General features: G+C 41.4%; 1 protein-coding gene across 2 annotated transcripts in view; it reads left to right on the top strand.

The window, feature by feature from the left end:
• The window catches only part of KCNN2 (potassium calcium-activated channel subfamily N member 2), a 482890-nt gene that overhangs the window by 428164 nt on the left and 38175 nt on the right, over positions 1-16551 (top strand). For both annotated transcript variants that reach the window (XM_061158525.1, XM_061158526.1), the window contains exon 7: positions 14225-14366. In XM_061158525.1, coding sequence (XP_061014508.1) covers positions 14225-14366 — 142 coding nt within the window. The remainder of the gene's footprint in view (positions 1-14224; positions 14367-16551) is intronic.

The raw sequence follows: 16551 nt of genomic DNA, 5'->3' as shown, positions 1-16551 counted from the left end.
TGCTGGAGTCGCTGTGAGCTCAGCGTCCCTGAGAGCTCTCTGCTCTCTTCTCGGTTTGGTGGTGCAGTTGTCTGCCTCCGCTTCTTGTCCTCACTCTCTCGCTCTCTCTGGAATAAAACGACATTCAGGAATGTCTTCTAGAAACATAGCCTGGAACTATGAAGTGCTGGAGGCTAGACAGCTTGTCAGCATTGGTTCTAAGGAGGAATTTTCATTCGCTGTATTTTGAAAACTAAAGCTTTAGAATCTATTCATGATAATTGTCTACTGTTGATGTGGCAACTTAGAGCTGGGTTGATTGGGATCACTGGGATATATTCTTTTTCAGTTGAATTGGAGCCTTAAACAGACATCAGAAATTTCTCAGGAATGTGTAATAGATGCTAGGATGCTGAAATGTACTTTCCCCATCACTTCCCCACCCCAGGATAGAAGTACTAGTGTGGGAGGGAGGGAGGGAGACTGAGGAGTCGGAGAACAGAATGTCACAGAAAGGTTGCGAGGTGTTTCTTTTGTCTCATTCAGACTTCTTACTAAGCATCCCTCTGTCTTCTTACTCTCCTTATTTTACAGACTGACCTCCTCTCACCCCAGCTCCTTTGGCTCTGCCAACATAGTGCCTGCCTTACTGCTGCCTCCCCCTCCTTCCTGCCCCAAGCCCCCTCTCTGCCCTCTTGCTGCCCAGTGGTACTAGCCCCTGGGCTCTCAACAGTCACAACAGAAGGGAGCAAGACTAAAAGCTGCCTCTGCTCGGAAGAGCCATTGCCACCTTGCCTGCGTGCAAGAAGGCACGCTTGCAAAAGCAGTCACTTTTCTCTGTGTCTGCTTTTACACAAACGGAGAGGGATTTGGTCAAGTAGAAAGAAGCACAGTCTTTATGTACTCATCAAGTAGTTTGGGTTCGTACTCCATGATCTCAGCACTGGCAGCCATCTAGGAGGTAGATGGTGTGGTTCTCATGATAGTAGAAAGGGGGCTCAGTGTTAGGAATCGTGGTTTTGAGTCAAGGACTGGGCCAGGGGCAGTCCCTCTGGATACAGAGCAGCACCTCCTGGACTTGGTCTCAGGGTGAGTAAACAAGACCCTGACATCTGTATCTTCAAATGCTGGTTCAATTCCAACGTGGTTAGAACAATGCACAGGAATTTTTTTTTTTTTTTTTTAACACATTTACAAGGTACAGTGTGGTATTTGATCTGGAGAATCTCAGAGGGGTGAAACGTGAAGACATGCAGCTACCTTAGATTAGATCTAGAATGGAATGTGCACCCAGACACACACACACACACACACACACACCCAGACACACCCAGAAACACACCCCACACACACACCCCTAGACACACACCCCCAGACACTCACACACACACAGACACACACACCCAGACCCAGATACACCCCACCCCCCCACACACACTCACACACACACCCAGACACACACACACACACCCCCAATACACCCCCGTCCACACACACACTCTCACACACACACACACACCCAGACAATACCCCCAGCCACACACACACACACAGACACACACCCAGACCCAGATACACCCCCACACACACACACTGACACACACACACACACCCAGATACACCCCCCCACACACACCCAGACACACACACACCCAAATACACACATGCTCACACACACACACACCCCTCAGATGATGCCCCTAACTTGCTCTGTCATACCTGAGGCTTCTGGTATGGGAGTGGCCCCGGCCTGTGTATATCAATTGTAGCTGCTATTTCTTAAATGGAACAATCTGTGCTTCCAGGATGATGCCCAGGACAGGGGCTTTTGCCTGAAGGCAATCCCAGGGAAGCCCCCTCATAAGCTGATTCGCACTGGTCGGGCCCAAACTCAGCCAAGCAGTTCAGTTCAGTCGCTCAGTCGTGTCCGACTCTTTGCGACCCCATGAATCGCAGCACACCAGGCCTCCCTGTCCATCACCAACTCCCGGAGTTTACTCAAACTCATACCCATCAAGTCGGTGATGCCATCCAGCCATCTCATCCTCTGTCGTCCCCTTCTCCTCCTGCCCCCAATCCCTCCCAGCATCAGGGTCTTTTCCAGTGAGTCAGCTCTTTGCATCAGGTGGCCACAGTTCTGGAGTTTCAGCTCCACCCCAGTCCTGCCGTTGAACACCAGGACTGATGTCCTCTAGGATGGACTGCATTGAGCACCCAGGACCGATGTCCTTTGGATGCACTGGCGGGAGCACCCAGGACTGATGTCCTCTAGGATGGACTGCATTGAGCACCCAGGACTGACGTCCTTTGGATGCACTGGCGGAGCAGCCCGGCAGCCGTGGGGATAAACTGGTGTGGCACTGCCCCCTAGTGACTGCCCGCCCGCGGCTCTTCCCAGAAGGGAAGTGAGTCTCTGTGGCTGTCAACCTGGTGGAGAACTGTGGCAGCCCCCCCCACCCCCCAGCCCAGGCCCTCATAAATGCTGTCTCTGCGTCAGCAGAGCCTGGGATGTGTCAGACAGGAGCTGTGCTCAATGATTTCGGTAAGGGAAGGCTTGATTTGGGGGTAGGAAGTCTTGGGCCTGACCAAGTGTGGTTCCATGGCTGTCTTCAGGCACCCACCTTCCCCTTAGAGGAGCTCACAGTGTGTGGAGGACGCTGGGCGCATCGCAGGAGCAGAAGGAACGGAGGTCGCTCCAGAAAAATGAAAATAACTACTGTTGGTTGGGAAGTTTGTAAAGAAACAAAAAGGGAAGAGAACCTTGGTGGAAATGCAAGCCACAATTATAACATTGCTCTGGAACTTGGTATTTTTTTTGATTGCCTTGGAAGTAGCTGGGGCTTAAAAGTATAATTTGTGCCAAATGCCATGGTTGTCTGGTTTCAGTGCTCTCCAGATGTGTGGAAATGAAGCTAGCTCCAGATTTTCTGATGGCTATCGCAGTCCCAGCTGACCTCCCTGAAACTCTGGACCAGTGGTTCTCACTGCGGGTGGTTCTGCTCCCCAGGGCCATTTTGGAGAAGGGTTTATTTTTTCTGTTACTGAGTGGGAACACAGATGCTCTGTATTGGGTTTGTATGGGTCTTTCCTACCCAACAAAAAATTGTTCTGTATCCCATTTGACATTAGACTGACCTGTTGGACATTCTACGTACTAAAAGCCTATTTATAATTTTCCTAGATTAGACCTATATCCATTTAAAATGTAACATAATTTTTTTGCTCATTTGTAACATATATTTAATTTTTAAATAGTGTTATTAGTGTGCAAATTGAGAGCAAATTGTCATTTGTTTTATTTGGAATTTGACCAAAAGTTTTTCACATTGTAGAAAATCACATTAGGTATGATCATGCTCTGTGGCATTTAAATGGCCAGAACCACACACTTTCATAAGACTGAACTGTATTCAAGTACTTATATTAATACATATAGGTGCAAGCAGCTGACTGCTGCTTAAGTCTCCTAGGGTAGCCTTGCCTGGGTATTTCCCTTCAGGGGATTCTCTCATGATGGATACTTATGCCCTGGGGTCTTTGTCCACTTTCATTTTTAGGAACCTTTAATTTCTTAATTTCTATGGCTCTCTAACCTGGAAGTTCTTTCCTAGGGCTGGGCATATTTCATGAACCCTTTTTTATCAAAAACAGCCTGAATGCTGATAAGTCTTTTCAGGTCTGTTTAGGGTATGTTGAGGTAATGTCATTGTATTCCTATAAGATATTAACATAGGTAATAGTCAAATAGTTATATATGTACACGATCTAAGATTGTTAGCTTATTGACAAATGAGTCATTTCTGAACTCACTTATTCAAGCAGAAATGAAAATGCCTACATGAATAATAGAGAGTCAGACAATAAAACATTTTATCATCTTTTCAGGGAAACATAAGGAATGTAAATCTTCAAATATGAAAATCGATGTATGTTCTATTATCCCCCTCTTTTTCTTTAGGGACTTTGACCTTTATTTCAGAGGAAGCTTGTGCTCTTAGAGGTTCATACCCAGCGAGGGTCTGTACTCAAAGACCCATCTTCTGTGGTCTGTATTGTGAATGAAATTCTCTCTTTCTTTCCCCCTCACACACACACATACGCAGACACACATGGACACAGAGGAAAGGGAAAGGGAGAGAAAGTAAGAGGGAGGGGAGAAGTAGGGAAAAGGAGAGAAGAAGAGAGAAATGTTTAGCTTTTTGACTTTTCTAAATTAACAGAAGAGAGGAAAAAGTTCCAAATGTGCAAGGTTAAAGTGTGAGTCGCTCAGTCGTGTCGGACTCTTTGCAACCCCATGGACTGTAGCCCACCAAGCTCCTCTGTCCATGGGATTCTCCAGGCAAGAAGACTGGAGTGGGTTGCCATTTAGGAGCAAAATAAATTCAAAGTAGAAAACTGATTTTGATGTTTTAAAGAATTACACAGTTAATAAAAATTGAATCTGCCGTATGCCGAAATGAAAGTTAGGCTTAACAGGTAGCACTGTATGGCTTGCCTCTCCTGCGTGGCTCTGGATACTCATTGGTATTGAAGGAGGTCTATCCTGGGATCCCCAGGGTCCTAAAACCATGTCTGTTTTCATGACTCGGTGATAGGGGAGAAAGTAGGAGTATGAGGAGCAGGTCACACCCATTGGGGCAGTTCAAATTCTCTGACCTGAGGGGATTTCTGTAAGTCGAGTAGTTTTATACATTAAAGTGTTTTCACTTTAGAGCACCCTTACTCAGAGAGGATTTTAGTCAAGGGTTTGGACCTTTAAAATCTGGGTCTTGAACTGGCAGGCATCACAATATCAGCTTCACTGTAGACGTGAAGCAGATCTGGACACCACTGCTTGACCCATATCCCAGCGGGCTGCCTGGTGTTCCAACGACTCAGCGCTGAGTTAGACTGAGTCATAGGTGCACATTTATACTCCGAAGGGGATCGCCCCGGCCCGGGAAGCTTATCACACAGAGATTAAATATGCCTCCTCCGTGGGCAGGCAGAGCAGAGAGGGGCCTGAAACCCTCCTGTTTAGTTCCTTCTCCCAGATCCTCCATCCTTCCCCTCTAGGAAGATGGACTGCCTCCCTCCCCCCAACACCCCCACCACACATATTTGTAACCATTTATATATTTTTAAGTTTTATTGAAATACAGTTTATTTACAGTGCTGCGTTTCTGCTCTACCGCAGAGTGACTCAGTTATACATATTTATATGCTTCTTCATAGTTTTCACTTTGGAGGCCAGAATACTGGAGTGGTTGCTATTCCCTTCTCCAGGGTATCTTCCCAACCCAGGGATCGAACCTGGGTCTCCCGCATTGCAGGTGAACTCTTTACCATCTGAGCCACCAGGGAATGCCTGCCATATCCTTTTTTCACATTCTTTTCCATTTTGGTTTATTACAGGATGTTGACTATCATTCCCTGTGCTATACATAGACCACATCTTGTTTATCCACTCATCTGTCAAAAGACATTTACGTTGTTTCCATGTCTCAGCTATTGTAAATAAAGCTGCTATGACCAGGAGGGTGCATGTACCTTTTTAAATTATAGCTTTATGTGGGTATATGTCCAGGAGTTGGATTGCTGGATTATATGGCAACTGTATTTTTACTTTTTTGAAGAACCTCCATACTGTTTTCCATAATGGCTGTACCAATTAACATTCCCACCAGTACTATAGGAGGGTTCCCTTTTCTGCACAGCCTGTCCAGCATTTATGATTTGTAGACTTTTTCCTGATGGCCATTCTAACCAGTGTGAGGTGGCATATCATTTTAGTTTTGATTTGCATTTCTCTGATAGTTAGTGATGGTGAGCATCTTTTCATGTGCCTACTGGCCATCTGTATGTCTTCTTTGGAGAAATGTCTATTTAGGTCTTCTGCACATTTTTGGATTGGGTTGTTTGATTTTTTTTTTTTTTTTTTTTTGCTGTTGAGTCATATAAGTTGTTTGTATATTTTGGAAGTTAAGCCCTTATTGGTCATGTCATTTGTAAAAACTTTTTCCTAGTCTGTAGGCTGTCTTTCTGTTTTGTTTATGGTTTCCCTTGTTGTACAGAAGCTTGGAAGTTTGATTAGGTCCCATTTGTTTATTTATTTTTTTAAATTTCTATTGCCTTGGGAGACTGACCTAAGAGAACATGGGTATGATTTATGTCAGAGAATGTTTTGCCTCTATTCCGTTCTAGGAGTTGAATAGTGTAGTGTCTTTAAGTCATTGTGAGTTTGTTTTTGTGTCTAGGGTGAGGGTGTGTTCTAACCTCAGTGATTCACATGCAGCTGTCCCACTCTTCCAGAGATTTGAAGAGGCTATTGTTTCTCCCTGTGTATTCTTGCCTCCTCTATTAAAGGTTAATTGTCCACAGGTGCGTGGGTTTATTTGCGGGCTGTCCCATTGACCCATATGTTGGTTTTTGTGAGGCAGCCATTTTTAATGTTTAGCTGTGATCTGTTTTTCCCCTCTGTAGCTTTCAAAGTTCTCTCTATTCCTAGTATTAAAAATCTAGGATGATCCCTCTCTGCATAGGTTTTTTGTTATTCTCTGTGCAAATACTAAGTAGAACTTTTCTTTAGAGTTGCCTGCCTTCCTGTTTACCTGAAAAATCAAAGAAATTTTTTTAAATTCCCTTACATTTCCTTCCATTTCTCTGTTCTCCTTCTGGAAAGTTAGCTATTAGACCTTCTGTGTTCTCTGAAAATACATCTTTTTTGTTCTCTTTTTTCCCTTCCTTTCTCTTATTGTCCTACTGTCTGGAAGATTTCTACCAGTTTATATTCTAAAGGTATTATGATTATTTTTTATTATAAATTTAAATTTTTTTTAAGTTCCTCTTTTTTTATTCTTTAGTTGCACTCCTTTGTAGCATCCTGTTCCTTTTTATAGATTTCATATTTTCCTTTAGCTCTTTCATGATGTAGCGTAGAAAGTGCAGGGATCCCATACCCCGTCACTCTACATTATCTCTAGATTCTTCTCATTTCTTCCTTTTCCCTTATTTCCTTCCTTTTCCCCTCCCATTTTTTGTCTATATATTTTTATAGAAAGTATACTTCAAATGTGTACTGATCATTTGTTATTCTTTCACGTTCCAGAGTGGAAATTGGAAGCTTTGTATGAGGAGGGAGCTGGTGAGATTCTCTGTGGGGTATATAAGTGAAAAGCTGCATTTTTCATTAGAAAATTCTTCCTGTTATGAAAGTCTTTTCACTGAACCAATTCTGTTTCTCCAGAGAGAAATATTCTTTCTCTGTATTAGTGAGTTCTACTATAGGGTCAAAAATACGAGTGAAGAAAGGAAATTAGGGATGTTGTTCAGCTTGGAAACTTGAATTTAATTACGATGTTTTCGGATCCAAACATCGTTCCTGACCTTAGCTGGGCCCTGGCTCAGAATCTCCAGTCTTTCCTCAGAGAACAAAGCTCTGTTAGTTGTCTGGCAGTACCATGCAGGGGCAGCACCTGGACATCTATTTGTCCAGATACTCAGACATCATAATTTCTCCTGTTTTCAACTTTGGACCTTACCCACTCTTTGCATGGTTTCTCCAAGTTGTAAACCTTCCATGGACTGTGTAATAAGCTATGCCTTTAAACTGTGAGTATTTAGGCCGTTTATAGTTAATGTGGTTACAGACATGCTTGGGTAAAGCTGTTCTCTGGCTTCTTGTTTTCCGTTTGTCCCATCTGTTCTTTCTCCTTTTTTCCATTTCTGCCTCATTTTGGATTGCTTATCTTTTTTTTCATTCTATCTTATATCTTTTACTAGTTTATAACTAATTACTCTTTGATGTATTATTTTTAATTATTCTTTTAGGATTTATAGCGTACCTATACACTTAGGTATACGATAACTAAATTACCACAGTCTTATCTTCACCTGATATTCTGTCACTTACTACAGTCTACCTTCAAGTGATACAGTACCATCTTACATATAGTATTTTCACTTCTCGAACCTTACAGTTTTATCTGCACATACTGATCAGTAAGTGTTTGGCTGAATAACCAAGGAGACCTCTCTACAGTTCTCTGGATCTGTCTCTGTGCAAGTGTTTCCTCTCTGGTTCTTGGCCCTGTAAACTCATGGTCTCTGTGTATTCCCAGTTCTGTCCTCAATTTGGGAAGACCTCTGGCCTCTGCTGATTTCCATCCCTGAGTGACATTCTGAAGCCTTTCCTGAGGCATGAAGCTGGGGCACTTTTAGGACTCACTTCAGTTGTTTACCATTTCACAGGGATCACTGTTTTTTGTTACTAGATTATCTATGTCTTGGTAACTATTGTTTCAAATATTTTTTCTGTTTTTGTAGTTTTAGGAAGCAGTGTAAATTCAGTCCTTTGTTGTTCCATCTTAGCTAGAAGCAGAATTCCCCATGTACTTTTGTTTGTGTAAAAATATGATATTTTTTTTATTCTCTGATTTCTCTCTTCCTTTTGTTCTTATGGGTTTATACTTTTTTCAATTGCCCTACCATCATTTTAGTGTTATTTCAGGAGAGAATGGTGGATTCAGGAGAGAGAATTGATGGTAGGTTGATCACATGATTGTAAATCTCCATAATACTTTTCACCATTTAAGTGAGGCTTACATTTGAGGTCAGAGCTGACAATTAAGGTATTTTTGCATTCCATAGTACTAATAGTATGTTTAATAGAAAAGGGTTAATGAATATAGTTTATAAGCTGTAAATATCCATTGTTGAATTATTTTTTACAAGTGTAAAAATAACTTATAAGTTGCATACAGATCTTGGAACATAACTGATAAATCCGATTCATACTGATTGAAGGGAAAGACTCATTTCTATCCCCTTTTTGTATCTCTGGATATGTGATCCTGAAGGCCTAACATGTGGCTAAGGACAAGTCAGTCTGAGAAAAAGTGTTTCATATTGTCATATTTGTTAATTCAGTAAATACCAATTTCCTGCTATATTCTTTTAAGTGAGGATAAAACAATGAGTAAAGCATAATCTTTGTCCTCAAATTCTTTATAATTTAGATTCTTGGGGCCAGTTTATTAAGCTGAGCATATGTTATATGCCTTCTGACCCATGTTGACCTTGACTGATGGCATGAGAGGTACCTATAAGAGGCTCCTGGTACTGGTATGCAGAGAACGGACCTGGTACTCTATGGTCCAACCTGGAGTACCATGCTAAAATTACTATGTGGAAGCTGGAAAAGAGGAATTGTGACCAGATTCTCAGAGTACAAATCAGGGCTAAGAAGGTGGGGGAGGGTTTTGTTAGGCAGAAGGAAATGTACCTGGAGAGAAAGAGCTGGGGGAGGGGATGGCATAACTGCCCACCACTACCATGGCCAGAGCTCCTGCTGCTTATGGAAAGGTGCTATGGGGAGGCAGGAGTTCCGGGTAGAGACCATCTCATTCAGAGGGAAAAACTCAGTAATGCCCTTGGAAAGATCACCCTGGGGAATTTAAGCATATATATATATATATATATATATATATATATATATATATATAATAGAAAGCTGTCATATTTGTGATTTCAGAAATAGTGATAGATCCACAGCCAAGAGTGAATGAAGAAATGAATGGAAACCAAGAAAAGAAACATTTTCTTCTTTTATTTATTTATTTAATTTATTTTTATTATTATTTTTTTTTTTTTCCAGTGGGTTTTGTCATACATTGATATGAATCAGCCATGGATTTACATGTATTCCCAATCCCGATCCCCCCTCCCACCTCCCTCTCCACCCGATTCCTCTGGGTCTTCCCAGTGCACCAGGCTGGAGCACTTGTCTCATGCATCCCACCTGGGCTGGTGGTCTGTTTCACCATAGATAGTATACATGCTGTTCTTTTGAAATATCCCACCCTCACATTCTCCCACAAAGTTCAAAAGTCTGTTCTGTATTTCTGTGTCTCTTTTTCTGTTTTGCATATAGGGTTATCGTTATCACCTTTCTAAATTCCATATATATGTGTTAGTATGCTGTAATGTTCTTTATCTTTCTGGCTTACTTCACTCTGTATAATGGGCTCCTAAAAAGAATTCATTTGAACCAGTCCTAATGAGATGCATTTTCTTCTTTTAAAACCTTAAAGTTAATCTCACAAGCTTTAAGTCTTTGCAGCATGCAGTTCTGTAAAACAGTTCAAGAAGTCTTCTCCCTACACCTTAGAGCCCTTATTTTAAAAGTATGAGATCATCAGAAATTCCTTACACTAATTTTAATCTTGTTTAATATGTCTTAATTAAGTAAGTATTCATATGAGTGAAATTTGAAATTTGCCCCATAAGTCATTTTTTCAGGTCTTTCCCCGAATAGTTCTTCTTGTGGAGAAGGTTGGAATTATCTAAGTAAGTTTTTGAAGTGAAAAACTGTAGGAAATATTTTGAAAATGTTTAACTATTTAAATTGTATATATTAATCATTCACAGTGGTGTCACTCTGCATTAATTCAAAACCTGGAAGTGTTCTAAGCAATGTCATCCTGTTGATAAGTCTTAATATTTGTTTATGAGTTTCCAAGAAAGAAACCTTGAGTGTTCTAATAGTAGCTAATGTGGTCCCTACTTATCTGCCTCTTCTTGACTAGTCATAACTAAGTATATCTGAAATGTAACATAAACATTAGTATGAATTATTATTTTTCCATTCTAAGTTATCTTTCAGGCAGGTTAATTATTTAATAAGAAAAAAAAAAAAGGTAATTTATCATTGAACCCCAAGCCCTTTAAATGCCAACTCCTAGAAAGTTGTCTGTTTCTAATTAGACCCTTCAGTATAGCAATACAGTGTCTTACCCAATAGAATTGCATAGCATATAACTAATACTGACTAAATGATATAATGGCATAATACTTGAGAATGGTGAAGAATTGAATGAGGATGGGAGAAATTTTAAGCTTGTGTATTTATTAAATGTAGGCAACTAACTGAGAGTCAGGGCATGCTTTTCATTATAACTCTCAAAGTCATTGAGTGCTCCAAACTTTGAAAACCAGATCAAAGTGCTTCAGGAAGAAGAGCTGACAGAGGTTTTCACACCTTTGTCCAAGCTGAGGAGACTGACCGATCGCCCCAGCAGTGAAGGCCTCTTAACGACCTTTGTTTATAGTGTGAAATCTCAAACTTCCTCTTTGTAGTTGTTCTACCAGAGGAGCAGCTTGTGCTCGGCAAGTAGGCAGGTATGTTCTAGTCACTCATGAGGTAGCAGTAACTTGAGGATATCACTCAGACATGGTCACGTTTTCTTAGTGGCTAGCGACTGAGAACACTTTGTTGATAATGGGTAAAGAGCATAGCTGTTTCAGCCAAAGATTGTAAAACGAGAAAATCCAAGTTAGGAGCTGAACACATAGTGAAGGCTCAACAAATATTTCATCTGCCTCAGGGAATCCGGGCCATCAGCTCTTAAACGTTTTGGATCTTTATGTAAATCGTGCTTTGTTAGGAAAAAAACTGTGTCACAGTTGAAAATTGAATAGGACATGAAGCTTTTGCCTCCCCTCTCTTGCCCACACTCTTGCCGAGGTAATGTATTCTCTGTTTCAGGCAATTGCTTGATGAGGACTGTTCATAGAGAGCCTCGATATCATGAGTGGATTATAATCCAAAGCTTGCTTCTTTTTTGAAATAGAAACCACATTCTCCCATGGCACCCCCATCACACAGGCATGGCGGGCTCCCCAAGCGGCCCACAGAGCCTGGTAGCTCACGCATAGCTGAACTCTCAAACGTATCACACCACCCTGCTTTTATAAGCGTGTTATTTATCAGAGTTTCTCAGAGGAAGTACACTCATCTATCTTCCTTGAAAGTTAGGAATACATCTTAAAAAAAAAATTGAAATATAGTTGACTTACAGCGTTGTATTAGTTTCAAGTGTACACCAAAGTTATACATACATGTTTTTTTTTTTTTTTTTCAGATTCTTTCCTGTTATAGATTATCATAGTTCCCTACTATGTATGTTCTTTATCAGTGTTACTTATGGTAGGCCTTGTTATTTATCAATTTTACTTATGGTAGTATGTGTCTGTTAATCCCAAACTCCTAAATTATCCCTCCCCCCCTTTCATAACCATGAGTTTGTTTTTTGTGTCTGTTTCTGTTTTGTAAATAAGTGCATTTGTTTCATTTTTTTTTAGATTCCACCTATAAGCAATATCATATGATATTTGTGTTTCTCTATCCGACTTACTTTACTCAGTATGACAATCTCTAGGCCCACCCATGTCACTGCAAATGGCATTATTTCATTTGTTTTTTAGTGATTGAGTAATATGAGGAGTAAGGCTTCCTGGTGGCTCAAAAGGTAAAGAATCTGCCTGCAGTGCAGGAGATGCAGGAGACGTGGGTTCAATCCCTGGGTGGGGAAGATCCGCTGGAAAAGGAAATGGCAACCCACTCCAGTATTCTTGCCTGAGAAATCCCATGGACAGGGGAGCCTAGTGGACTACAGTCCATAAGGTCGCAAAGTGTCAGGCATGACTGAGCACATGTGTCTATCTGTCTGTCTATCTATCTATCTACCTAATATGAGGAATACATCATCTTGACCTCCCTTTTGGCAGAGACAGCCTCTCCACTCAGCCATCCTGGGAAGACGGGACTCTGCCTCTGAGTCACGATGCCGTTTCCTGGAGCAGAATGGTGAGGCTGCTGTCCTCCTGCCGCCAGAGACTCGCCGGATGCTGCTCAGCAAGGGCTGGCTGGGGCATACCTGCCCTTCCCTTTTCTTGCAGAAGATATGGCGATGCCATCACGCCTCCTTGCTCTGGGTTTCTACTCACTCCAGTCAGGGATTTCTCTTTCCCAGACCAGTATAGCAGGAAATACGATTTCTTAGCTTTTCTCTTGTTTGGAAGCAAACAGAAGAGTATAAAAGTGATAAACATAGGCCCTTCTGTGTCCAAAGACAGAGATAAGAGCCACTGTCTCCACTGTCAGAGGGATAGCACTACAGGGGAAAGCTTATCCTCTCTAACCTTCCCGCACTTTGGGTTATGGCAGAAGCCTTGGCGTGAGAAAAAGAACAGAAAAAAGAAACCTCAGAGGACGTAATGGCACAATGTAGGTTGTGTATGGGATCAATCCGGGGTCTCAGGTCACAGGACAGCCTTCTTGCCTCCACAGCTCTGGCTACACAGACAGATGGTTGAGCTGAAAGGCAGAACTGAGTGAATGCAAGCTCGGGGGTTATCAGCATGCTTCGGAGACCAAGAAACAAGGAAGGGAAAGCTGTTCCCAGTGGTTTCTGAGAGCTGGAACGAAAGGGTGGTCCTTAACACAAGTAGAGTGAGGAGTAAGGAATGCCCGTGACTGCTACCCTGGGTGAGGGCCACCCTGCCCACGACTGTGCAGGGCACACATCCAGGGCAAGTTCCTCCCGGGTGACTGCTGGCATGGCCTCACGCTTGTATGCTTGATGGATAGCAGTGCCCACGAGCAGCCGAGTTACTGCTCAACACTGGTAATTCAAGCCAGACATTGTAGGGTATCTCTTTCTGAGATAAAAACCTTCCTCCTCATTAGAAAGACTTGGCACCTTCTAGGATAACCAGGATAAACTGCATACCTCTCCTTCTTTTGACTACAAACTCATGTGTGTAACTCGGGAGGCAATGACTTACATTAAGCTCTAGTTCTGGGTGTGGACTGTGCAATCAAAGATATTTTTCCCATCTTCAAGGAGGACCACTAGTACAGGACAATTACAGTGTAGTCCTGCGGTGAAGGAAAACACAGGATATTGAGGGAGCCCCCGGGAGGGGCTGGGAGAAAAACAGACAGAAGAGGCTCCTGACTGAATTGATTTTGAAGGGTCGAAATTGGCCCCCTAGGGAAACAGGTAGCAAAGGGGACACCATGGCTCCTCCTGATACAGAGGTGCAGAAGGAGGTTGGGCAACCACATATCATCCTACACGTTGGGCACATCAGTGGACACCAAAGAAGGAGGAGATTTTTGTGAGCAAAACAAGAACAGGACTCAGAGATAAATGTGCATTAGTCAGATAACACCAGTGATAAAAGCTATTTTCATATTTTGCAGCTTCCCTTTCAAATTATTTTTAAAGTTGAAGAAATCCTGATGTCTTTCACATTGCTTAGATAGAACCCCAATTTTACTTATAATAGTGAGCTGTGAAAACCTCTAAATAGAGCATTTTGTAGAAGCTACTTAGTAAATTCACTGGATTGAGTCAAACTGCCCTTGGCGGCCCTCCTTTAGATTAATTATAAAGGACTGGCTTTGTTTGCTATTTTTCAGGTACCATGATCAACAGGATGTTACTAGCAACTTCCTTGGAGCAATGTGGTTGATATCAATAACTTTTCTCTCCATTGGTTATGGTGACATGGTACCTAACACATACTGTGGGAAAGGAGTCTGTTTGCTCACTGGAATTATGGTAAGTGTCTTTTCATTGTCCCTCTCTTTTATAAATACTCAATGGTACTTAGTCCATTCCATCTATGTGTATAAGTCATGGTAAAATACTTGATTTCCCAGCAGCAGAAAGGCAGCATACATAAATCAATTTTCTGTTGGAAGAGAACATCAACAGTTTTCATCCTTTTTTAATTTAAATGAAATATAGTTGTTATACAGTGTTGTTAATTACCGCTGTACAGCAAGGTGATCCAGTTATACATGTGTATGTGTATTCTTTTTTAACATTCTTTTCCATTATGGTTTATCATCGGATATTGAATATAGTTCTCTGTGCTGTGCAGTAGGACCTTGTGGTTCATTCACTCTGTATAAGCTTACATCTTCTAACCCCAGCCTCCCTCTCTACCCCTCTCCCAAACCCGTCCCCCTGGGCCACCACAAGTCTCTTCTGTATGCCCATGGTTCTGTTTCATAGATAGGTTTATTTGTGTCTTGTTTTAGATTCCACATGTAAGTGATACCCTATGGTATTTGTCTTTCTCTTTCTGGCTTAGTGTGATAATCTCTAGTTTCACCCATGTTGCTGCAAATGGCATTACTTCATTCCTTTTCATAGCTGAGTAGTATTTCATCGTGTATATACCACATCTTCTTGATCCATTCATCTGCCAGTGGACGTGTGTGTTGTTTACATGTCTTACCTATTGTAGATGGTGCTGGTATGAGCAAAGGGGTGCATGTTTGTTTCTGAATTATAGGTTCATCTGGATATATGCCAAGAGTGGGATTGCTGGATCATATGGTAATTCTAGTTTTAGTTTTCTGAGGAACCTCCATGCTGTTTTCCACAGTGGCTTCACCAATTTACACTCCTACAATAGTGTAGGAGGGTTCCCTTTACTTCACACACTCTCCAGCATTTGTTATTTGTAGACTGTTTAATGATGGCCATTCTGAATGTTGTGAGGCGATTACCTCATTGTGGTTTTGATTTGCATTTCTCTAATAATTAGTGATGTTGAGCATCTTTTCATGTGCCCAATGGCCTTCTATATGTCTTTGGAGAAGTGTCTATTTAGCTCTTGTGCCCATTTTTGAATTGGGTTGTTTTCTGTTGTTGTTGAGTTGTACAAGCTGTTTGTATACTTTGGGAAATTAATCCCTTGTTGGAAGCATTGTTTGCAAACATTTTCTTCCATGCTGTAGGTTATCTTTTCATTTTGTTTATGGTTTTCTTTGTTCTGCAAAAGCTTGTAAGTTTGATTAGGTCCCATTTGTTTTTGTTTTTATTTCTACTGCCTTGAGAGACTGCCCTGAGAAAACTGGTATGATTTATGTCAGAGACCGTTTTGCCTATTTTCTCTTCTAGGAGTTTTATGGTGTCATGTCTTCTATTTAGGTCTTTAAACTATTTTGTGTTGATTTTTGTGTATGGTATAAGGCCATGTTCTAATTTAATTGATTTACATGGGGCTGTCCATCTTTCCCAACACTACTTGCTGCACACACGTTTTCCTAGTGTATATTCTTACCTCCTTTGTCAAAGATTAACTGACCGTAGGTATGTGGGTTAACAGTTTTCATCTTAATTTGCATCATGAAGCTCCGTTGAGGAGAGAGTGCTGCTGGATTTGCTCTTTGTGGGCCGTACACTAATTTGATGAGCAAATTTGATCTTAGAGCTTCAGCTTCAAGGTCAAGAATTTCTTTAAGTCTGGATTCTGCCATTTCCAACTTGCCAGGTGAACTTAAATGAAATCCTCTTCTCTGAAATGTACTTTCCTCATCTGTAAAATGTGGACCAAGAAAACTATCTTGAAATGTATCAAACAGTTGAAGAATAACACTTTTTTCAATTAAATAATTAGTGTTTATCATTTTAATGAATATTTCTTTTTTATTCTCTCAATTAAAATGCTTACCTAGTAACTAGAAATAGAACCATAAAAAAAGGACAAACTGTCTCTGTCCTGCCTTCATGGAGCTTATAGTTGACCACCTTTTTTAAAAAAATAATTAACACATGAGTGTTAATTACGTTCGTGACAAGTATGTGAGGGACTAAGACTTCTGATCAGATCTGGGCGCTGAGGGAGAGGAATGGGATCTATTCAGAGAAAGAAATCCCTGGAAAGTTGACATTGAAACTGAGATGGGAAAAGGTGGTAGCCAGGCAACGTGTGGGTGAGGAAGGGTATTCC

Source organism: Dama dama, chromosome 12, assembly GCF_033118175.1.
Source record: "Dama dama isolate Ldn47 chromosome 12, ASM3311817v1, whole genome shotgun sequence".
Classification (NCBI taxonomy): Eukaryota; Metazoa; Chordata; class Mammalia; order Artiodactyla; family Cervidae; genus Dama; species Dama dama.
This window is presented reverse-complemented; position numbering and strand designations above follow the sequence as displayed.